The 24,728-nt window shown below is 45.0% G+C and overlaps 1 protein-coding gene across 6 annotated transcripts; it reads left to right on the top strand.

Annotated features, from left to right (window-relative positions):
- The first annotated feature begins 1,985 nt into the window (after positions 1 to 1,985).
- Positions 1,986 to 24,374, top strand: LOC100705213 (integrin alpha-3). 6 transcript variants are annotated; one of them, XR_002061769.2, is made up of 29 exons: positions 2,330 to 2,538; positions 3,894 to 4,061; positions 5,949 to 6,076; positions 6,681 to 6,766; positions 6,841 to 6,977; positions 7,052 to 7,158; positions 7,277 to 7,369; positions 8,124 to 8,183; positions 8,273 to 8,426; positions 8,594 to 8,787; positions 8,865 to 8,953; positions 9,123 to 9,256; positions 9,404 to 9,481; positions 9,579 to 9,646; positions 12,996 to 13,132; positions 13,903 to 14,046; positions 14,122 to 14,219; positions 15,601 to 15,769; positions 16,532 to 16,618; positions 16,723 to 16,802; positions 16,883 to 16,960; positions 20,500 to 20,602; positions 20,674 to 20,850; positions 20,971 to 21,114; positions 21,331 to 21,441; positions 21,925 to 22,023; positions 22,130 to 22,255; positions 22,712 to 22,930; positions 23,535 to 23,622. XR_002061769.2 is itself a non-coding variant. In XM_019357510.2 (29 exons), exons 2-28 carry the CDS (start codon positions 3,904 to 3,906, stop codon positions 22,820 to 22,822), a joined length of 3,150 nt encoding a protein of 1,049 aa, XP_019213055.1. In that variant the 5' UTR covers positions 2,330 to 2,538; positions 3,894 to 3,903; the 3' UTR covers positions 22,823 to 22,853; positions 23,535 to 23,671. The 6 variants fall into 6 exon arrangements, 5 of the variants coding, with proteins under 5 accessions (XP_019213051.1, XP_019213055.1, XP_019213054.1 ...); XM_019357510.2 differs by having other exon boundaries at positions 22,712 to 22,853; positions 23,535 to 23,671; XM_019357509.2 differs by having other exon boundaries at positions 22,712 to 22,866; positions 23,535 to 23,656.
- The last annotated feature ends 354 nt before the right edge of the window (positions 24,375 to 24,728 follow it).

Here is a 24,728-nt window from a genome sequence, read left to right as displayed (position 1 = left end):
GCTCTCATATGCAATTACTCAACACTCAACCAACGTGGAGACAGACATAGAGAGACACTGTACACACAATCACACTCCCCAGGCGTACCCTAAGCCCCGGGTCTAGGTACCCTTGCCCCTGGAGGGGGAAACTGCACCCAGACCCAGGTGGTGTTACCATTTTCCCTGGGGTGGGGAGAAGCAGACCGCCCCGACTCGGCAGCAGCAGGGAGGCCCCACAATCCAGACCCCGATCGGATGGCCAACTCCTCCTCCCAGCCCCCCGCCCCAACAGGCCGCAGAGAACGGGGGTGTGAGGACTCCAAACCTCCCTCCACCCGTTCATATGTAGTGTTGATGCATGTGTGTTCTAAGGTGCATTTAAAACACAGGAGGGCATGGAGCTACCTGCCAGAGAGCAGCAGGTAAGCGCATAGCCCCTCCTGATAGCCCTCAATGTCTACATGTATTTAAAATTGAGAGGTGGGCAACGACGCCAGGGGTGAGGTTGTACACCCTGATGGTCTTTTGGATTCTGTGTAGCGTGCCCACCCCCAAGATCCTATATGTATGTGTTATGAGAGTGTGAGTAATGTGAATGTCTAAGTTGTGGGATAAAATTGAGGCAGAGGCAGCCAGAAGGGGACAGAGGGGAAGGGATGCCTCGTCTGTACCCTGGTGACCTTTACCCCAAGGCCCTGCATGTGTGGTTGAATGTGGTGGAGCGGGAAGAGGGAGGCAGCTGGAGATGGGGAGGAAAGGAAGGGAGGGGCAAGTGACCCCTACCTGGGGCCAGCTCCCCCGCTGACGCCAGTAGGCACCCCCGTACTCTGCAACCCGCCAGGGAAAGGGGGTCCAGGCCCATCCGGACCGGGGCCCAGTTCAGCAGCACTGCCTGGCCCCACAGAGCCCGGGACAGCCCACCCGACCCCACCACAGAGAAAACTGCACCCACCCCGTCATCCACTCATCTTCCAGACTACACAAGACAATAGACGCCCAGGCTGAGATCTTCCTCCTTATTTATTATTGTGCGATCTACTGTACAATATAAAGCGCCTTGAGGTGACTTTTGTTGTGATTTGGCGCTATATAAATAAAATTGAATTGAATTGAATTGAATTGAACCTCTCCTATATCTCCCCTTCCTGCAGAGTGAGTTCCTGAAGAGAGGAGACCTCCTGCAAGATGTAACAGCCTCCCCCACCAGTTGAAGAGCCCCCCAGGTAGCTCGATGCACTAAGACTATGTTACATAGTCTTAGTGATTGACCACGGAGGGTCCAGGTTTCAAACTTTGCAATGATCCTCTCTTTTGAGTCAGATGTTCTCACAGTCAAGGCACCAGTTGGTACCCAGTCTCGGAGGATGGAGATCATGATTTCTTCCCACTGACCTGATGTCCTGTCTCCCCCTTGCCATAGCATTTGTTTTGTATCTCATCAATCTCTAGTTGTGGTGTAGTTGCTTCTGTTGGATAATCTGTCCAATAGAAGTAAAAGTGTGAAAGTAAAAGTCCTTCAAACCAAAGAACTCATATTGAACTTCAGGAAGCACAGACAGGTCCACTCCCCTCTCAATATAAAGGGAGAAGGGATGGAATCTGTCTCCACCTTCAGGTTTCTGGGCACCCACATCTCCACTGGTCTCACCTGGACCCACAACACCATCGCCCTGGTAAAGAAGGCCCAGCAGTGGCTGCACTTCCTCCATGTCCTGAGGAAGAAGAACCTGGACCAGATGCTGCTGGTTCAAGTTGTGGTGCTCTCAGTGGAGCACTGCTCCTCAGCAGAGAGCATGCTCTCCTACTGCATGGGTCTCTGGTATGCAGGGTGTGTGTGTGTGTGTGTGTGTGTGTGTGTGTGTGTGTGTGTGTGTGTGTGTGTGTGTCATTAACTGTGTTTTTAAAATCAGAAAAAGGAGAAGAAAGCAAGACAGGAAGCAGCAACAAAGACAGGAAATAAACCCAGAAAACCATGTGTGTTTCAATGTGTGTGTGTGTGTGTGTGTGTGTGTGTGTGTGTGTGTGTGTGCAGCGAGAATCAAGGTGCCCTCAAATGTCCAAACAACCTGAATCATTTTATGACTTTCTGTGTATGGGTGGGTGCTCATATGCCTTTTCATGTGAGTTCTAGGCTTTGTGAGGACATTTGGTTTGTTTTCATGGGCTTGAGGGGTTTTGAACGTCTTGGACCTTCAAAACCAATTTCAGGGTTCTGTTTAAGCCTAGGTTCAGGTTCTAGATCAGGCTTTCAGACCTCTACAAGCAACATGAGAACATGGGTCTTCACAAAGATAGAAAGACAAACATAGTGTGTGTGTGTGTGTGTGTGTGTGTGTGTGTGTGGGAGGGTGGGGTTAACAGAGAGAGAGACATGATTTCATTTCAGGGCGAGTGAGCACAGCTGAAGAATGAGAATGAGGGAGTGAGTAAGGTAGGCATCTGAGCGTGTGCGAATCAGTCGGTGAGCAGACGGAGGAGAAGTCAGACGGAGCAGAGCGGGAATCAAACTGACAACCTGCAAGGGACAAACCAACGAGCCAACAGGAAGAGCAACAGGTCTGAATTTCTTCCTCTACCCTTATTTCTTTACATTTGATCTGACAGGGACAGACTTCAGACCAGATTTCTCTTATTCAGCAGCAAATTTAATATCTCAGTAAATTCATTCCAGGGTTAGACGGGTATCCTCACACTGTAATGAAGTGCCACAGAGTCAAAATACTCAAAATCTAAAGCTAATGTACTGTAAGTCTGCTGGGTAAAGATGCTGTGACAGTAAAGTGTTTGTGTGGAATAGAAGAGAGCATAAAAACATTTCATATTTGATGCGCTGTTACATGTAATTAATATTTCATTAGTGCCAAAACGAAAAGCCTGAAGTGAAAGCAAAAATACAGTCAGTACAGGTATACTGTTTGCAGTTCACAGAAATGACAGTTTATCAGTATTTACTAAAACACATAAACCCAACAGAAAAGACATAGAGAAGAGTAAAGAACTGAAAGAAAATACAGTAGAAAAGGATAAGGAACACAACGATAGCACGGAGGAGAAAAGCTCATAGTTGCTGAGGTGTTACTGAAGTTCTGGTTATCGTGAACTGGAGTTTTGGGTGAAGTGACTTTCGTAGATTCTCTGTGGCGTTCAGGGTGACCAGAAAACTGTTTCCTTTAGTTTTGCTACTGCGGACACCTGCTAAGCTCTGCTGGAAAAAGAAATCAGCATCTCCATAAAGCTTGTGAGCAGGTAGAATGATGAAATGCTCCTCATTTTCCATACCAACTTCAAATCAAACATGGCAGAGCGACCACCACCAACCCCAGCAGATGACACACTCCTCCAGATCATCACAGAGTAGGAACCTCACACAGCTTGGATGAGCTGCACTCTTTCTTAACATAACCCAGAGAAAGCTGAGCAGCATCAATCCTGCTTCCAGAGATTCAAACTTCAAATAAAAGATTCCAATAATCTTTGACTTCTGATTTTCATTAGATAAAAATCATGCTACCTTTGTGAATTACATTTCCAAATAAAACCCCAATCCAGCTTTTTTGAGATTATACAAAAACGTCCTGAAACGCAGCAGGTTAAGTTCACGGTGGAGTGTGACTGTGAGGGTATAAAGAGGCTCATCAATAACACAGTGTCATCTGCATGAAAGAGATAGATGGCTATCCAGACCCACAGTCAGCATTTTAACACTCTGAGAGATTCACTCAGGCCTAATTTGATGACATGACGAAGGTACGGCTCAGCAGCTTTCACATTTCATACGTCTTCCACTGAGCATCAGTTACCATGACGATATACCCAGGTAGAATAAAACCTGTGTGACATTAAAGGTAACTTACTGACACATTAATCTCACTTCTGACTTTTTTCTGCTGTTTTTGCTGTCATCGCCTCAGGTGTGTCTCCATGGCAACAGGTGTGTGCATGTTGCTGGTTGTGTGTATCAGCATGTGTGCAGCGTTTAACCTCGACACATCATTTCCACTGCTGAAGATGGGCGAACGAGGAAGTCTGTTTGGATTTTCTGTTGCTCTGCACCAAGACCTGAAGACAGAGAGTTACCTGTGAGTACACACCTGTGTGTGTGTGTGTGTGTGTGTGTGTGTGTGTGTGTGCTAGCTGTACATCTGCTCTCAGGTGTGTCCGGGTAAATGATCTGACTTCAGACTGAACCTTAGATCAGTAGATCTTTACTTTCCTAAAAGTGATAACACCAGTGTTATAACAGAGCAGGGTTGTGTGGGTCCTTTTCTATATATGAAGAACTGCTGGATTATTTTGATGTAGCAGAGTTCAAAGCAACATTGTTTCCACTTTTCATCAGTTAGAAGTAAGTAAAACAGGAAGTGAGGTCGTATCTCAGAAACACTTTCGCGTGTGAATAATAAACGTGGCATTTGGAGTTGTGAGGGCGTCTAAAATATTGGATCATTTGGTGGTCGTCGTGGGTAACATTTCTGTCCGCTCTCTGTCTTCATGGAGTGGTCTGTCTGGGTTCAGGTGACTGTTCTCCACTGAATTCTGGCCGACTTCTCCACTTCCTTCACTGGACCCTATCAAACACACACCGTACCCTGTGTGTGTGTGCGTCAGACACACACAGAGTCAGGTGAATGCCCCGCAGCGTTAACAATGTGTCTGAATTCTCCTGAAGTCTGTGAAAACAGCAGCTAAAGGACGAGGCAGTATTAAGAAAGGTGGCGCTTCAGGAGGTTTTCAGGGGCTCCATAATGTCGGGGAGCAGAGCAGTGACAGCGCCCATGTCTGTCAGCGCGGCGTTTAACGTCAGAGTGAGTCCGAGCAGATGCCGGCAGGTCACATGGTGCAGCCTCACACTGCACACACACATTTTTAGCTTAAACTTTCAAAATAAAAGCAGCTGAAGTCTCTGTGCGCAGCTTCTGTCTGCAGAGCATCGTGTGAGAGTAAACTGAGGTCAGATGGGGGTCTAACAGGAAGTGCAGGTCACACTAAAGCTGCACATTTCCTGTCTCTGTGTGAGAGGCGGTCACACAGAGGTCACCCAGCTGTCTGTCTCTAGTCACCATGACAACTGTCTCTTTATACTCTGTAATTGGATTAGCTGTTAGTGACACACACACACACACACACACACACACTCTAATGTAGCTTCCTTGGAGTGTTCAGGGGTTAGAAAGTCAATGTCTTCTCTGATTGGAAGTCCCCCTCCCCTCCCCCCAGGTGTGTCCCTCTGTGATTGTCACACTCATGATCAATAATTCAAAATCACAACAACAGTCGCCTCAAGGTGCTTTATGTTGTAAGGTAGACCCTACAATAATACATACAGAGAAAAACCCCAAAATCATATGACCCCCTATGAGCAAGCACTTTGGCGACAGTGGGAAGGAAAAACTCCCTTTTAACAGGAAGAAACCTCCAGCAGAACCAGGCTCAGGGAGGGGGGGGGGCCATCTGCCATGGTCTTATGGGTTCTTGAGGACACTAGATGGATAGCAAGGGGATTCTGGGAGACACGTTAAACAGGTAGTGATGTTTCTGGCCTAAGGACAGGCAGAGTTAAAATGTGTGTGTGTGTGTGTGTGTGTGTGTGTGTGTGTGTGTGTGTGTGTGTGTGTGTTTGATAGGGTTTGACCTGTGAAACAGGTGGGTCCCCACAGCAGCAGTTAAACAGGTACAGATGCACAGTCAGGTCAGGCTGCTGTGAATGAGCTCTCAGCTGGGAGGACACGTTTGTTCCAGTAAAACTTTACTGTGAGACTAAATGTAGACGGCACTGAAACAGAGTCCCCCGACCTGTCTCTGGAAGGCTGGGCTGGTTTGCTCATCCTCAGATAATTCACATCACGTGACTGAAGCTCCTTAGAAGGAGGCGACCCGTGTCCTCTGTGTGTGTCCTTCAGACGTTTCCTCATTTATTCCACCCAGAATCTCAAACGTTAACTGTGCCGTCTGTGTCATCCTGACAGGCTATTAGTCGGAGCCCCCAGAGAGAAGGCGGAGCCAAATGTTCCAGCCAATCACACAGGAGGAGTGTACACCTGTCCAATCAGTGCCAACCAGTCAGACTGCAGGAGGATGAAGCTCATAGATCCAAGTGAGTCACACGTGTCCTTAACCTTATTGGCTGGTTTATTTACTTTTTCTTGTATCGGCCAATCACAGACAAGGTACTCAGCCTGACAGTCAGCACTCAGGAGGAAGCGACCCGTTTCCTGAGCTTGTTTGGCTGCACTAATGGGTGATGCTATCAGTGTCCTGGTGCATTATGGGAACTCCATCCCTCAGTAAGCAGTGACAGCTGCTGTCTGCGTTATCGACTGCTGTCAAACACAACAACAACAACACACCCACCCACATGTACACACACACACACACACACACACAGTGTTTATATGGAGAGAAGCTGTCACGAATCAGCGACTCGCTGATGTGAGCTGATTCTCGTGGCTGAAGTTAGCCGGCGGGTGTGTGACACCTGTGTGACAGGTCCAGGTGAGCTGTGCTGTCATACTGCTGCAGCTCAGGTGTCCAGGATACGACCTGCTCTGTCAGCTGCTGGACAACATATATGCAGCACAGGTTGTATGGGGTTAGAGTCAGTGGAATAAATCACTCAAAAGTTTATTTATTTTTTTACCTTTACCCTGCCAGTAGGCGGAACCTACAGTCTGTGACTCACCTGTGATGATGTGTTTCAGCCCAGATCTATGCTGATGAACTGGTTGAGGACATGTGGTTGGGCGTCTCAGTAGCCAGTCAGGGCCGGCCTGGGGGGCGTGTCCTGGTGAGTTTGTGCTCCGATTGGCTGATTATTTTCCTATTGGTCTGAAGTTAAAGAGCGGCGTGTTTGCTCTGCAGGCATGCGGTCACCGCTTCACAAAACTCTATGGAGCGTTCAATTTAAGGCAAATGATTGGCCGCTGTTATCTCCGTGGAAACGACCTGCAGTACGACGAGAACGACTCGAATTGGCAGGACCCTGAACAGTCCTGCAGGTAGGTCACATGACTGCACACTACAGGTGACGAGTGATGCTCCGCCTCCTCACCTGCTGCCTGTCTGTATTCAGTCATCTGGGTGATTTCACTGGAGAGGTCATGTGCGGGATGGGGATGTCAGCGGCCATCACTCAAAGCGAAGTCATTGTTGGCTCGCCTGGAAGCTTCGAATGGCAAGGTGATTCTATTCTATTCTATTCTATTCTGATGTTTTTCTTCCTTTTCACCCAAATTCAGAGCAAGCATCTCAGCTCTGAGAAATTTAGTGCAGTTCATGGTGTGTGTGTGTGTTGTAGGAAACATCCACGTCTCCTGGATGAACCCTGACGATGAGTTTGACACCAAGAAGAGCTCCTTCTCCAACCAGAAGCACAGGAACATCTACATCGGTGTGCCGTCTCTTTAAATAACTCAGAATTCAGATCTGAGCTCGGTCACACGTGTCCTCCTCAGGGCAGTGTTTAAATCAGCTACACGAATGTGCCTAAATAAGGTTTGCAATGACCACATGCGGTTTGAGACAATGATTTAATGAGGGTGGAGCAGAGTGACGGTGTCCTGTAGACACGTTAATGTTCCTCAACACAGAGCAGAGCAGAAGCTCTCATCAGGTTTAGCTGACTATGAGCAGTGTTTCAGGTTTTTAGTCACACGTGACGCAGAAAAGAGTCCATAGTGAAAACTCTGTTTGTGTGTCTTCATTCAGAAACGCACGCCTCAAACCGGCTTTCATATCGTTAATACGACTGAAATCAAAAACTGTAATTCTGGTTTCTGCAGGAAGTGTTTGTCGCCACAGGTGGCTGTGGGTCCGGCTCTTTCCTTTGACTTAAATAAATACCTACAGCCTCACAAGCTAAGTGCAGAGTTTCTTACGTGGACAAGCAGCCGTTACTCTGACGTGCGGCTCAGTCAGGGTCTGAATCGTGCTTTGTGTTATTGTTTTACATGGCAGACTTATTTTAATGAAGCAGCTGGATCAGCCCTCCATCGGTCTTGCATGTATCCATCTGTCTGTGTGTCACAGAATTCAGCTGCTTTTATTTTGAAGTTTCTATGAATGTTGAGACATGTAAGCTTTTAATGTGAATCTTTCCTACATTTAAAGACTTGAAGCTGAATGTAAAATGCGTATTTGTGCAGGATATTCTGTCGCTCAGGCTCCTCGCCTTCTCTCTGAGGATGATGAAACCATCGTAACAGGTGAAGACTTTCAAAAAGCAGCCAATCAGGAAGCAGCTGGTTGACCTATAGATTTACTGATATGTGTTGATTGATGTGTTGTTGAATAGGAGCTCCTCGGGACCGTATGGAAGATGCTCATGGCTCGGTGCTGCTGGCCGTCAAGCGCTCTGATAAACTGATGATTCGCCAGAAGCTGCATGGTCAACAGATGGGCTCGTATTTTGGGAACGCCTTGGCAATTGCTGACCTCAATAATGATGGGTGAGGAATGGTTTATGGGTCACATGACCCACGCTGAGGCAACACGGTCAGTACCTTTAGTAAAATCTTCTCATGACAACGACTCAGTGGGAACCACAGAGCACCATAATCTAAACCTGAGGAACATGTTTAAGGAACACACACTGAGCTGCTTTTCTGTCCCACAGGTGGAACGACCTGCTGGTGGGCGCTCCTTTTTATTTCCACCGTCAGGCAGAGGTGGGCGGGGCAGTTTATGTCTACATGAACGTAGGAGGGAGGTTCAATTCTGAGACCAGCATGGTGCTGAAGGGGCCGGCAGGGTCGGCATTCGGCATGGCTGTGGCCGCTGCAGGAGACCTCAACCAGGACGGCTACCAGGGTGAGGACTCAACGTGACGCTGGTGTTTTCGTGATCAGTAATCAGTAGTCATGGTGACAGGTCTTTGGTTGTTCCAGACTTTGCAGTCGGAGCTCCTTTTCATGAAGCAGGAAGTGTGATGATCTGGACAGGAAGCAGTGAGGGCATCTCTACAGAGCCGAGCCAGGTCTCACAAAAACACGGTTCTTTCTATGTTTTTCTATGTTTCAACTTTAAAACCAACTCTGAACCATCAGAGTGCAGACATGTCCTCACGGGGCAGACAAGTTTTGACAGTGATGGTTTTTAAATTGGTGTGCAGACACACCTGTGACCCCGCCTCCTCCTCTGTGCAGGTGATCCGAGGCAGCATGGTCTCCCCTGTGTTCGGGACTTTTGGCTACTCCCTTTCTGCAGGCGGGGATGTTGATGGGAACTATTACCCGGACCTGCTGGTTGGGTCTCTCGATGATACCATTGTTCTGTTCAGGTACCAATTTCTGTGCTAACTAGTGCTCATCTAAAGTACATTCTGAAGTCCTCAAAGCACTGAACATTAGCACTTACTGTTAGCATTAAGAGCTCAGGAATAACTAAATTTATGCATTTATTAATGGACTGATGTGTTGATCCTCAGGAGTCGACCGGTCATCCATTTAAATAAAACACTCAGAGTTTCTCCGACCATTGTGGACCCGAACAGCTGTGACTTCTGGTGAGATTCAAAGCTACCATCAGTTAACATGCTCACAGACACACTCAGTATGGAGGTGTTTTCACATGATAACATGCTAACAGCCTGACTCTCTCAGTATACAGGTGGAAGTGTGTTTCTTCTACATGTTCAACAGGGGAGAGAAGAGCGACAGAGACAACATCAGTGAGTCAAAGACTTTCAATTACTTTTTTCAAAAAATGTACCCACATATTAAATCTGATCAGTCTCAGATCACAGGAAAAAATTACTGTGGTTGCAGGAGACGGCTAGCAGCTACAGCCACGCCCCTAATAAAGCTAACTTAAAACCTCAATATAATTTAAATAGCTGAATTTTATAAACCCCCTCCCCCTGTACAGGTGTTATGAAGGGGGAAATGAGCTATAGTGAGCAAAACTCTTTCTATGAGGCTGTAAACATGTTTATTTCCAAGCTGGAGCCTCTGCTGGACAGTAGAGGAACTGCAGGGGTTCATTTTTGACTTTTGGAGGTCGGTGGTTGTTTGTGAGCAGCCTGGATGAGAACATTCGAAGGAATCTAATAGAGCTGCTCACAGTGAATTTAAAACACAAGTTTTTACACTTTTAATTTAATCTCACCAATAATCCCGTAGGAATACTCCCCCCCCACACACACTCAGCAGGTCTGACTCTGTGTGACAGATACATTTATTGCTGGAAGGTTGGAAGGCTGGGCTGGAAGGTTTGGCTCTGTGGAACAGAGCATACGAGTGGCCAAAACAGGACTGCAGGGAGATGTACCTGAAGGATAGCTGAGCCAAATTGAACCAGGAACTATTGTTCAGACGCGGTAGAACACCTGTAACATGCTGTGTCTACCTGGCAGGTTCAGAATCAGTCCCATTTCATTGGTTTTTGATAGAGTTTGATGCAAGACTTGGACAGCTGTGGTTGTCCCCGTATTTACATATTTTTCCTGTTTGCTTTCCTGCTCCGATGCCCATAACTGCGAGTTTCCTTCAGTTTTAGCTTAAGGGTGCATTACCCCAACCTTCTGGCTGTAGTTGTTCATTACATCCTACCAGGTGCCCACGTGCCAGTAAAATCTGTCATAAACTGTTATCTATCAAAGTAATTGAAATGATGACCATTCCCAGTTTTCCCAGAGTTTGGCTGTTGAAAGATGAAGTCATGTGACTCATCCAAAGTTCACGTCCCTATGGCCTGCTGCAGATTTACAGACGAGGTGCTGCCTTCAAAGCTGAGCTCAGGGCTGGATTAACCTCCAACAGGTGAATCTGACTCTCACTGTGCATCTCGCATCACTCTCAGCACCAGCAGACGGAAACTACGCAGCAGGATTTTATCGGGCAGTTGAGCGAGATGGTGGAGTGTCAGTGACTCTCAGCCCACCAACGTGTAGCCATGGAAACAGTACATAGTGGTTTCTGACCTGGAGACACACACCTGGGTCAGGTGACCTGAGGTAACACCTCAGGAGAGTCTAAGCGAGCACAGCAATCGACCACACTGCCACTAACAAGAGGTTACAGGCTGGACTCGCTAATGACATCAGCTTCCTGTGTGTGTGTGTGTGTGTGTGTGTGTGTGTGTGTGCGTGTGTGTGTGTGTGTGTGTGTGTGTGTGTGTGTGTGTGTGTTGATTAAAAACTGGAGCTAATTGACAGCTGTGTCCTGTCAATCACTCACAGAAACACACACACACACTCTGAGTGTGTGTGTCCTTATTGTGTCTTGTTAACTCGACCAATCAGAGCTGAGGCCACACTGTTGCTATAACACGCCTGTACACACACACACGTGCACAGTTGACATCATGCCGTGTCCTTGTGTGTCCTCTTGTCCCCTGAGTGTTTCTCTGAATGATAAATCACATTACAGAAACTGATATTATTACATCTGAGACTATCACTCTCTCAGTGTGTGTGTGTGTGTGTGTGTGTTTGCTGGTTGTGTTAATTTGACCAATCAGAGACAAGGTCACCCTCACTGTGTCTCTGGACCTGAGCGTCTTCTGTCTCACAGAGAACCTGATAACTGTTAACATGTCGACTACACACAGGAAGAGAAGACCAGAGTCCATTCAAGTATTGGCTAATTTAGCATTGGTCTGCAAATATAAATATATTGATAAACTATTGATAAACCCCAGCATAAAAAGACTAATTCATCAGTCATCGCAGGTCACACCAACTAAAACTGAAAATCATTTCAATTTAATAAAAAGATTTTTTTTTTTCCTGCAAGTTGATCTCCTCTAAAGACGTCCTGTTCCATTACAGAAGCATCGTGAGGCTTCAGCCAACTATCAGTAATACATCTGATACCTTTTCTGCTATAATTAAACCCATACTCAAACCCCAAACTGTAGTATTGACAGAAAAATCAGTGTGATGACAGTAATCCAGAGTGATATCTGTCAATGCCGAGTGAGAAGCATCCACCTTTATTTACTCTGGAGGAGGCTGTAGTCTGATACGAGTGAGTCAGAGACGCTCACTTCTGACTGATGATGGACACATATGTAAATCCCCAACATTAGTCAGAAGGGAGTTGTCCCCCAGCCACTATGGTAAAATAATAATAATACATCAATTATACGTTATTGCGAATGCATCATTTTCTATGTAATAACACTATTTTTGTCTGTATATATGTTTATGAATACAGTATTCTTTTATTCTATTAAATAACTTAAAAAATGACTGACTGAAGCTTTAAATATCCATCTTCTACAGTATATCAGCTAACGCTGCTGGAGTTATTTTCATTTGAATGAAATGAAATTGATATGTTCCACCAAAGGTGATGTTGTAAAAGTAACTTCTGATGCGCTACCTGGGCAGTGTATTCATTTAAATTTAGTTCAGCGCATGTTTTTCAATGTAAGCTACTGAGTGTGGCTGTAAACTTCCACAATCTGATGCTACTTCACAATGTCATCAAGCGTTTGTTCTTAATATTTTGACAGAGAAACTAAAGTATCAGAAATAAAATTTTGTGTATTGAAATCCAGTCTAAAATGTAGATTATCTTTATCTATGAATTTTAATGTGGAGTTCCTCAAGGCTCAATTCTTGGTCCTACTCAATTTCATAAAAAACTTCCCGGAGTTTTAACTTTAAAGAAAATAAAACAGTCTTATATTTTAGAGTTTTATCTAAAATGCACAGAATGCTAAACAGACGGAGCGCTTTGCTACTCTGAGCACTTTACACAACTTACCTCATTCATCCATTCAAACAAGCACTTTTTTCTATCCACCATTCACACACACGCACGCTACATCGGAGGGCATGGGGTTGGCATGTAGACTGGGATCGAACCACCAAACCTCCAATTAGAAGGTGCCCTGCTCTCCCACCTGAGCTACAGCTATACCCACAGAACAAAGTCTTAAACTTCAGTTTACTGACTGTATTGGAGTTTGTCACATGTCAGGGTTAGGGGTCAACAAATAAATCACATCACAGCCTGTGATTATCTTACTACTGTGTGTTTTATATTTTAACCCTTATCTTTGTGTCACAGCCATCCTCTTCACACTGACAGCTGACATCACTAGTGTCAAGCCCCGCCTCAATTTTCGTGACAACGGGCAGAGCGTGTACTCTGATTACCTGTCGATGCCCCGGGAGCAGTGCAGGACGCTGAGAGTGGGACTGCAGGTGAGACAAACACAGGCACAGCACCCCCTACAGGCTGCTGAAATCTGACAAGCACGTCCACTGAAACAGAAGATTTAGTGTCGATGTGAATGGCGAGTGTCGGAGCTCTGTCACAGTTTATTTAAAACTAGCTCACTCTGAGAATCGTCCCAAACCAGCTCACCACATAATGAGAGCAAAGACCAGCATGGTCCTCCATTTCTGCATGAAAAAACCTCAAAGATCTTAAATTATATTTTTTCCTTTAATTAGAGTCAGATGAAGGAAGTTCTGCTGTGTGAGATATGACTAACTGATTCTGATGATCAAAGTCATGATGACTTTCTGCTGCCCTGTTATTCATTCAGCTGCTGACAGACTCCACATCCTGCTTCTCCACCACAGCTCAACAGGAAAACCACAGCGAGCATCTGAGGTGGTGTGTAGGCAGGTTAAATCTTTGCAGGTTGAAGCAAAAGTCACGTTCGTTCATGTCTTCTGTTTGTGTTTGTGATCGTGTTCGCTCGGCTCTCGTCCTGTTTTCACTCTGTGATGCTGTTTCAGACTGTCAGCGAGCCTGCTGGTTCTCATGCTTTCAGTCCACTGACTCTGACTCATGTTTACTTCACATTCCTGCTGATCACCACCTGCTTTCAGCCTGATTTCCTCAGCTCCGAGTGGCCAGTTCACATCAGTGCCTGGATAGATCCTCCAAAGAAGATCCTGCAGTCCACGTCATGTTGGCACTGAGCTGATGTTCAGTTTCTGTTCTGTGTTCTTATGTTCTGAAGAGTATAATCAGAGACAAAGTGGAGCCTCTGGTGTTCTCCTTGAACGCCTCCTTGTATGAGAAGTTTCCCAAGAAAAAAAAGAACGTGCAGGACCTGAAACGCCTCCCGGTGCTGAGTGAGACCCCCCGACCCATCAGAACCCAGGTCAGAACCCATCAGAACCTTCCTATAGAAAAGCCAAACTCTGCTGGTCTGACCAATGCTGTCCTTGTCCCTCAGATCCACATCCAGAAGGCCTGTGGTTCCGATAACCGCTGCCACAGTAACCTGCAGATGACGGCTCGGTTCACCGATGAGAGCCAGCAAGCTTTCCCCGAGTGAGTGAAAAGAACTGCTCAGCACAGAGGCCAAAAAAACATGGTTGGACAGAAATATTCAGCAGGAAGCATGAGGTCATGTGATCAGAAGCCAATTTAAAGGCATGATGAAGCAGATAAGAAGTTCTGTACTTCACTGGGGTTAAAAGTCTTTGTTATTATTTATCATTATTTATTATCTCGTTTATAATTGTATACCCAGAAATCCACTATACTTGAAAAAGAAAATAAAGCAACTACACGTACAGCTCTGAGACTGTAGTACCATTGTTACAGCTGTACACTCCATGATTCAGCAGCTTCAGACCCTCCTTTAGCAGCAATAAGTTGTAGTGATTGATTTGACCAAGCAGCATGTAATTAATTTGCATGAATGTGTTGTCGTTAATGGTGGAACCAATGAGAATCCATAAGGAATAGAATTGAGAAGTGATATCAATAATGAAATTGAAAGTGCTAAATTCTTATCAGTTCCCATCCCTGGGCGCACCATGTGAACATCAGTTTTTATCATTTGGTCAAAGGCTGAGCATCAAGTGTCAATGCTCCAGTGGAAACATTTCTGTGGAGCGAATTACTGGAAGCCCCGCTGTTTCCTCCTCATCAGAGTCAGCATTAAACAACCTCACTCACCCCTCGTCACTACTGACGATGTCAGTAATGTCAGTAACGGTCATCAGTGCATCCCATCCCAACACGAACCCAGGCCAGTCCATCCTAGTAATTAAGGGACATTCTGTAACTTCTGTCAGTGCTGTGCTATTGGAAACCGAATTTCCCGGAGGAACCCACCCGAGGGATTAATAAAGTTTTGTCTAATCTAATCTAATGTGCCAGGCAGGTGGGTTTTGCCCCTATATTTAATTTCCACCAGCACTATGGGATATTTAGGAATGTCCCCATGCTCTGTTTCCCCCAATGCTCCGGGCAAACCAGGGTTTGGTGGACCAGAGTCTGTGTGCAGCCCAAGTCCATCGTACACCGACCTGTACCCCTTGGCACCTTTCCTTACCCTTCCCTTCCCCTTCCCTGTGGCCAAGCCACAGACCACATCCCACTACAACGACTTACTTGATGATTGACTTTGATATTCCACTTACTTCCCTGAAGGTGTTCTGCCAGAAAGCCTGAAGGCCAGTGTCTCCTACCAACTGTTAGGTACTCAATAAAAACTGAGATACAATGAAAAATTAAAACAAAATTCAAATATTTCACTTTTAACAAAAGCTGTATAAACATTAAGAATAAACAATAACAGACAAAAGAGCAGAAGACTGGATTAGAGTCTGTGAGTTACAACATGGTTAGAGTCTATCAGCTGATTTTTAACTAAGACAGCTGCTGCAGTTCGGCCAATGTTTGTGTTCTTGTGTGTTTTCAGGCTTGAGGGTACTCAGGTGTTGTACTTCAACTCCACCATCAAGAGGCTGTTTCTGGAGGTTAACGTCAGCAATACACCATCAACAGGTCGACCAGCAGAGGACGCTCACAACACCATTCTGAGCATCAGCATCCCACCATCACTTATCTACTCTGGAGTAGAAACAAAGGTAGAGCAGAGCTCAGACCATCTAAAGTGTAACACCACGGTGACTTTATTAGAGCACGCTGTAGGTATTACAGGTACTGCACTGCAGTGGTTTGTATCATATCTATCTAATAGACTCCAATTTGTACATGTAAATGGAGAGTCCACTTCACACACTGAGGTTAATTATGGAGTTCCACAGGGTTCAGTGCTAGGACCAATTCTATTTACATTATACATGCTTCCCTTAGGCAGTATCATTAGAAGACATAGTATACATTTTCAATGCTATGCAGATGACACGCAGCTCTATCTATCCATGAAGCCAGGTAACACACACCAATTAGTTAAACTGCAGGGGAACCTTGGAGTCATTTTTGACCAGGACATGTCCTTCAACGCACATATTAAACAAATATGTAAGACTGCTTTCTTCCATTTGTGCAACATCTCTGCAGTTAGAAATATCCTGTCTCAGAGTGACGCTGAAAAACTAGTTCATGCATTTATTACTTCCAGGCTGGAGTACTGTAATTCTTTATTATCAGGATGTCCTAAAAACTCACTGAAAAGCCTTCAGCTAATCCAAAATGCTGCAGCAAGGGTACTGACAGGGACTAGAAAGAGAGAGCAGATTTCTCCTGTATTGGCTTCCCTTCATTGGCTTCCTGTTAAATCCAGAATTCAAAATCCTGCTCCTCACATACAAGGTCTTAAATAATCAGGCCCATCTTATCTTAATGACCTTGTAGTACCATATCACCCCTTTTTCTTTGTGTTTCAGGGTGACGCCTCAGCAGTGGTGGAGTGCTCTGTGGAGGGGACCTCTCTTCAGTGTGAGCTCGGGAACCCTTTCAGAAGCAACAACAAGGTAGGGAATATTACTGCTGACGCAGGGTACTAGCATTGGTGCTGTCTGTACTGCAGTAACCCTGCTGAGCTTTTTCTGATGTACTGTCTCTTCCTGTGTTTCAGGTTCAGGTTCTGATCAAATTTCAGCCATCTGAGATCAGTTTGGACACACGGGAGATCCAGTCTGTGCTGCAGCTGTTCACGTACGGCCTTCACCACACGCTGCTCTCTCTCTCCGTGTGTTTGTTGGAGGTTACTGAGTGGGATTTCTGTGTGTCTTCAGGCTCAGTGAGCAGCCGGATCTGTCCCCGGTCTCCGTCTCCATGGTGGTGGAGTATTTGCTGCAGACATCGCTTAGTCTGTAAGTACAGATGCACATCAGGTGGTCAGTCTGAGCTTTAAGCTCACAGCCAGGGCAGACGAAGAATCTGAGTTACGACTCTTTGTTATGAAATGAATCCAGACTGACAAGGACAGTAACCACGCCCCAGTGGAAATGTTGACCTTAGCTCACAGCGTCAGACACTTCTGACCAAGTGCAAAATTAATAAAAAAAGTGATGAACATCAGAACATAGATAACAGACAGTATCAATAAACACATGCCTTACATCCATGTGAATAGACTGGCTCTACTCAAAGCGCTTTATATAACTTGCATCATTCACACAAGCACTTGAGTGCGTTATATCTCACGTTCACACACATTCATACTTATGTGGAGCATCTTCAGAGCAACTTGATGATGATGATGATGATGATGATGACGATGATGAAGCCTTTATTTGTCACTTGCAGTTCCCTGCAGTGAAATTGGACTCCTTGTTACCGTACATACATTACACCAGTGGTTCCCAAACTTTTTTTGCCAGGCCCCCTTTTTTACAAGAAAAATGTTCGCCCCCCCACCACCACCACAAACACATCCTCCAAACACACACACCCATATTTTGCTCCATTGTGGTTTATTTCACACCTCAAACATTCAGTAAACAATTAAGCAAATACAAGTAAACGGCAATAAATTACAGGTAGTAATAAAATAAACTACTAACTCTTTTACACTGCGTCCACACCTACACGGGTATTTTTTGAAAACGCAGCTGTTTCTATGCGTTTGGGCTTTTCGTCAACACGTAAACGGCGTTGCGATTCACCGAAAACGGAGATTATTTAAAACTCCTTTTTTGCGTTTACGTGTGGACGAGGATTACAGAGTTCGTCACGCAACGACAAAGGTATGTGCCTCTTTTCACGTCACGCTGTGCGCCACGTTATTGTTTACATGAGATGAATTGCAGAATGGCAGATAGAGACAAAATACTGTTAATCTGACTATCTGCAGGTTTTACACGCTTACATATACACATGCAGTTACTGTCCCTCCATTTAGAAAGGCAGAGGCGTCACGGTGTAATTATTTTACGTGTAGTTGTTTTTTTCCTGTGTAATAATATTCAACATTGCTGTCAATACATGCTGTTTGTCTGTGATTTGAACCGGGGGAACAAATTACGGCAGGATCAGCCTGATATTATTTGTATCCCGCTGTAACTTTACTGCATAAAGAGCTAACATGTCCAAAATGTCAGGAGTAGTTAGTTATTACAAGAAGTGTTTGTGAACTAAAAATCAAGAATGTGGGATCCTGTTTGTCTGTGATTTGGAGAGCCCAGCGCGTGCTCCCGACAAAGGGAAACTAATTTTGCAGGGGAGGCCTACCTTGGCACTTGTGCAGGTGAAGCCAAAGGGAAGATATGCTTCACCATATTTTCCTGTCTTTGGCTTGGAAGGAAGTTGGTTTGGAAACATATTCAGCGATGCTTCATCTCCTGGTTTGCGTTTGTGTGGGAGCCCCGTCAAAAACCTGTCCACAGTGTCCAAGCGCTCTTTTTTTTTTCTTTTCATACCGCGCTCCCCCTGCAATGGCTCTGCGCCCCCCCTAGGGGGCGGGCCCCACACTTTGGGAACCTCTGCATCACACAAACATCACATCGGGGAGACAGGTCAGAACAGGTAGCTTTGAGGAAAAACAATGATATGTGCAACACATTAGGGAGTGGAGGAGAACAACAGAGAACTCTACTCAGACTGAGCTCCTGGTAGGGGATCAGTATGAGAACAGGAAACAAAAACTCGAATGAATCTAATAATAATGTATACTTTATTGATCCCTGTGGGGAAATGACTCTCTCTGCATTTGACCCATTCACTCAGTGAAGCAGTGGGCAGCCACTAGGCAGGCGCACCGGGGAGCAGTGTGTAGGGATCAGTGTTGGTCAAGTTACTTGAAAAAAGTAATCAGTAACTAATTACTGATTACTTCCCCAAAAAAGTAATCCCGTTACTTTACTGATTACTTATTTTCAAAAGTAATTAATTACTTAGTTACTTAGTTACTTAGTTACTTTTTTAAAACACAATTTACAACCTGAATAGGTGATAAAGCGATAGATCTTTCAGCCCAATTCTACTTTTTCTGCATAATCCATCATACAAAATGTAATCAAATGGAAAAGTCTCTTTTTAAAACTTGTTTTATTAGTTTTAATCTTTTAACTTTATGCATCAAGCAAAAATTAAATTATATGCAACATTCTCTGACTGGAAGAAATTTGTTTAACATTTAAACCTATTTTTTGCACATTCCAGCACATAAAATAAAGTATGTTTTTGTGTTTACACTCAGTCTTTCAAATAGATGCAAGTAAAACACAGCAGAAAATAAATAAAATCAAAGACTAGTTGCTCTATTTTCACCTGTAAAGCAGGACTGGGTAGGCGGAGGTTTACCCTGGTGCAGGTGTGCCGCGGCGGTCAGTTGAAGACTCCACGAGTTTCTCTGTGAGTTTCCCATTACAGTCACGTAGCGCACTTGCCGCTTGCTTGGAACTTAAGGGGGTTTTTTTCATTGTAAAAAGAAATTTTCTTCCCACGCACAACAGACACTAATGTTTTTGTCACTTTTTATGGAATCAAACTCAAAATAAGGTCAGTACTTCCACGCTTTAAACGCTGCACGCTCATACTCTCTCCCGCACTCGATATATTATCCATTGTTGATCTGCAGACAGCTGTTGTCACGAACGTCGCACTCGCTTACGTCACTATCATGAGACATTCTCGCAAAAAACTCACGGTTTTAGTAATGCAGTAAGGCAGCGTTCCTACGGGAAAGTAACGGTAATCTAATTACCGTTTTTGCAATAGTAATCCCTTACATTACTCGTTACTTGAAAAAAGTAATCGGATTACAGTAACGCGCCCATCTCTGGGAGGGATGGTACCTTGCTCAGGGGGTACCTGAGGGTAGCCATTCAGTGGATTCAAACTCTTCCAATCATGGGCGACCACTCTACCTACTGAGCTATCCCTATCCCTTCGTACCGTAACACCATGAAAAGACATGACAAGCAACAGGGCTGGGTAAATGGAGTAAGAGTGACCCGTTGTAGACAGCAGCATCTGGTCCTGCAGTATCTCTGCCCTGGTCCAGTTGTGTGTGTGTATGTATGTGTGTGTGTGTGTGTTTTCAACTGAGAGTATCCTTTCACCCAGGTAAGTGAAAGTAAACAGTCCTCTAGCCGACGCAGGTGGCTTTGAAGGGCAGCGAGTCATTAACTTGGAGTTAGTATCTTGCCCAAGGCAGTCAGGGATCAAACCACTAACCTTCCAGTTAGTAGGTGACCTATCTTGTGAGCTACAGACACCCCGTACTTATATGGTTAATGGGGGACAAGGAAGTGAGGCACGTATGAAGAGTGCAACACACTGCACTCGGGAGTGTTGGACACTTGAAAAGGAGGGCCACAGTGGTCCACAGAAACACCATCACAGAGCCACACTTCTAAGTATTTTGAATGTAGAAGGCACGGTAACCTTTCATCTGGTACCCCGACAGAATTTCGACGTCAGGCCCCACCTCCTTCAGTGGTCATGTGATCGGTGAGGTGGCAATGAAGAAGACAGAGGACATCGGCAGCCTGCTGCTCTTGACCTTCCAGGTTAGTCTGAAAACATTTACAGTTCTGCGTGACCCTCACCAGTCCAGGTGTGAACGGGTATTCTCCATCAGGTGCATGTCCAGGGAAAGCCGCTTGGCCACCTGGGCACCCTGGAGGTGGAGTTTGATTGGCCGATGGAAGCAACCAATGGGAAGTGGCTGCTGTACCTCACAGAGATCCAAATAAACGGTACCTCAGAGCCTCGCTGCTCTCCACCCGGCAACATCATTAACCCTCTCAACCTCACGGTAACCATAGCAACATCAGCCTCATACACTCCTTTCAAAATAAAAGTCGTTCTTCCAGAATAAAGGCCAATTAAATGTGAACTGTTTACTGAAGATTTTAAACTTGTCTCTGAAAGTTAGCCTGTCTTCCTGTTGGTTCAGCTGTCAAAAGAGGAGAAGAAGAAAATGAAGAGGAATCTGGATGAAGTAAACGAGGAAGAGGAGCAGACTGACAGAACTCCAACTGTCCTTCATATGCAGAGAAAGAAGAAGCGCTACAGTCTGGTACAGACACAAGCACGGGGACACACTGTTTCTACAAGCTTGCTGATGATCTAGGAGGACAGAACAGTTTTAAATGTGGGGACATTTAGGAGAGAGGACAATTTGAGGAACATTTTGACATGGTTTAGAAAACTGAGGGCTTCTGAAGAACATGAGGACAGTTTTATTAGGACGTCCACAGTTGTTTCAAAGTAATGACAGTAAACCGTGTTGCAGGACTGTGTCCGCGGAGCGAGGTGCGTGAAGTTCGTCTGTCCTCTCGTCAGCATGAACAACTCGGCGACTCTGACCGTCAAAGCCCGACTGTGGAACTCCACCATGATCGAGGTACAAAGGGCAGCCCCAGTCTTATACCCTCATTTAATGCCCACTTTCATTCTTCTGGTTCACTTCCTGCCAGTTTAAAATGCAAACATTTAGCAGCTAAAGAAGCAAACGGAGACCAGAAAAGTTCAAAACTAGAGCATAAAGAGATTAAACTGTCCACATCACAACTACAGAGACAAGTGATTTTTATTCTATTTGTTACATTTTATTTAGATTGATAGTTTCTATTTTTGGTTTCTTTTGCTCTGTATTTTTTAAACTAGGTTTTTTTTGTCTGTGTGTAAAAGCATTGTCGAAATTAACCCTCGTTATCATTTAAATACTGCATGAAAACTCTTAAGACCTCTGAAATGCAAAAAATGTCGTCCTGTGAACTCAGAAGGCATTCCTCTCCAAAACCTGCAGACACCTGTGCTCAGATATCAGGACTTTTTGTTTTTTCCATCCTCTCATGGCCAGTTATCGCTTCTTGCTGTGTTTCAGGACTACAGTGATGCGAGCAGCGTGTTGGTTCAAGGCCGGGCGTCTCTGAAGCTGCAGACCAACAAACCCACCGTCAACATGGAGTCTCACAGCTCGCAGGTAACAGATTGCAGCTAGCGCCCCCTAAGGACCATTGCACCCTCCCTTCACAGTCCGCTGTATGTGGCTGTAGTTTCTTGCTGAATCTCTGAGGTATTCTCTGCAGATTGAGGTCTACATCTATTCAGATCTGGGGCTCCAGGTGGACTCTGGCGCCCCCCTGTGGATCATCATGTTGTCTGCCCTGGCAGGTGTGCTGCTGCTGGCTCTCATCTGTCTGCTGCTCTGGAAGGTAACCCGAGTGTTAATATACAGAAAAGATGCAGCAGATAACGTCATAGTCCAGGGAAACTTTTCACAAGTGGATATCATCCAAAGTCTCCACAGTACTCATATATTGTTATAATAACAGCTTAATTTCACCTGTCTGGTGTTTTGTGTGTAAACTGAAAGATGTTTTTGATCAGAGGAAGTCTTTAAATTCTTCATTTGGCATAGAAACTGGGAGAAAAAGTCTTAAATGATTCCAGTGAAATCATTGTTCCTGAGCTGGAAATACAAACCATCTCTGAAAACTAAATAGTGTCCGCTTCTGAAAGATGGCTCCAGTTCTGCTGCACTGCCAGGCTGGTTCCAGTTTTAGGTTCCAGAGCATCATCACCTCATCACCACTCATCACCATTCATCATTCATCTGTATCGTGAGCTTTATCTCTGTAAAGTGTTGTGTGTCACCCCCTGCTGTTCAGTGTGGGTTCTTCAGGAGAGCCAGCACCAGGGAGCTGTACCAGGCAAAGACCCAGAAGGCCCAGATGAAGAGTCAGCCATCTGAGAACGACAGGCTGACCGAGGAGCTCTGAGGCTGGGGCACCGCAGCCAGAGAGCCCGGCTGTAAGGACCAGAGGTGGAAGAGTTACCAACTGATTACTGAGACTATGAAAAGTCCTGAGTCAGATCAAAGTTAAAAAGTTTGTACTTGCTTAAAATAGTCAGCACTGATCCTTTGAGGTTCTTTGAAATTTTGTCTTAAATTTGATCAATTCTAGGTTTTTACTAATAACGACATCCCCACAAATTCATCTGCCATAATAAAACCTGTTTCATCCAGAATCTCAGGAACCATTTGATTTTCAGTAACCTCCTGTTTACATCTGCTCTACCTTTTCTGATTGATCAGCTCACCAAAAAATGTGATTGCTTGTGTTTGTTGGCTTTTCTCTGCAGATTTGATGGCACTTTTATTCTGAAAGGAGCCACAAAGGGCACATTAATGGGAAAACAGCAGAAAAAAATTAAGCAGGCTCACCCTTTAATGTGTCTGTGGCCACACCTGCTAGATTTTTGCAGCCAATCAAATCAAATTTCAAACACACAAATCCCGACAGACTCCTTAAACCAAAAAATATTCAGTTTGCTGTTAATGCAAGGAATTATGGGAATTAAATAGCACCAGTATGAATCTGCCTTTTAGCAGATCACTGGTTATCCCAGCAAACTCACCTGTGTCACCTGTTCACTGCCTCTGTGTCTCTGTGGACATACAAGGTCTCTGATCCTTCCTTTTCTCTGCAGTGTGGGTTCTTTGTGAGTCAGGGGGTGTGGCGGGCAGTCGTGCTCCATCAGGGGAGGATTATGGGTAAAGACAACCTGCAACAGCAGCACATGGATGCTGACGGATTCCTGATCCAGGACCAGGTCTCCTCATGTCGAAACAGGAAGTCCCCGAAACACTGGGTCACTTCTTGGACTGAGACTCACTGAGACACTCTCAGCGTCTGAAAAAATAAACCAGACCGGACCGAATCAAACTGGACTAGACCAAAATGGCTTGTAAATGGCCGGTATTTGTATAGCGCTTTACAAACCAGTTCTAACTGGACCAACACACTGCCAGTGTGAGTCTGCTGTCATGTGAAAACCTCGTAATGTGTTTATGTTCATATTGTAGACGGAGATGTGAGGTTTCCAGCTGACAGCAAGCACAGAAGATTGATTATAGATGATTGGTTAGTGATCTGTGTGTATATGTGTATATTTCTTAGCCATGGATTGATTGGAAACAGATTGGTGTTTCCTTTAAAGGGCTGGAATCAAAATGAGGGCACTGCTCCTTTAATATGGTAGCAATCATGTCATGTCTTTGTGGTGCCTTCAAGGTCTCCTCGTAAACTCTCCTTTGAGAAAGCTGTTAGTAAAACCATCCCGGTTGCCTTTAGGTGCTGAAAGATCCCATAGTAAAAACTGCGGTCGGCTCTTCTGTGAAACCGTTTTGTGTCTCGTGTACTTTTACAGGCTGTTTTTGTATATTTGTGATATTTCTGACTGCACTTGAAAGTGTGTGTAAAATGTGGGTGTGTTAACTGCATGTCAGTGTCTTTGTCAATGATATTAAACTATTTTTTGTATTATTCACTGGCTCTGCTGTTTACCTGCAGTGACGTGCTCAGGGTCTACTTTAGCTAAAGTGCCTGGCATCTTTGGTCATTTCAGGATCAACAGGAGCAAATGAAAGAAAAAACGCATCGTCATTTATTGTCTCTCAGTTAGCAGACCTGTTTGAAATATTTGAAGGTCAGTGAGTCAGTAGGTATTCATATATAGATGAGTATCAATTATTCTGACTGCAACTATTGTCCTTGGCTGATTTACAATGACGGCTTGTTTAGTTCATGAAGGCAGTATCAGCAGACTCTGATTGGCAGGCCGGTTAGTGTTTATCTTCATTGCATCACTTGGGTCCTGTACTCCAAAGTGAGTTCAGCATAG

The sequence above is a fragment of the Oreochromis niloticus genome, linkage group LG4 (genome assembly GCF_001858045.2).
Source record: "Oreochromis niloticus isolate F11D_XX linkage group LG4, O_niloticus_UMD_NMBU, whole genome shotgun sequence".
Taxonomy (NCBI): Eukaryota; Metazoa; Chordata; class Actinopteri; order Cichliformes; family Cichlidae; genus Oreochromis; species Oreochromis niloticus.
The sequence above is the reverse complement of the archived record's forward strand: the minus strand, read 5'-3'. Positions and strand labels throughout refer to the sequence as shown.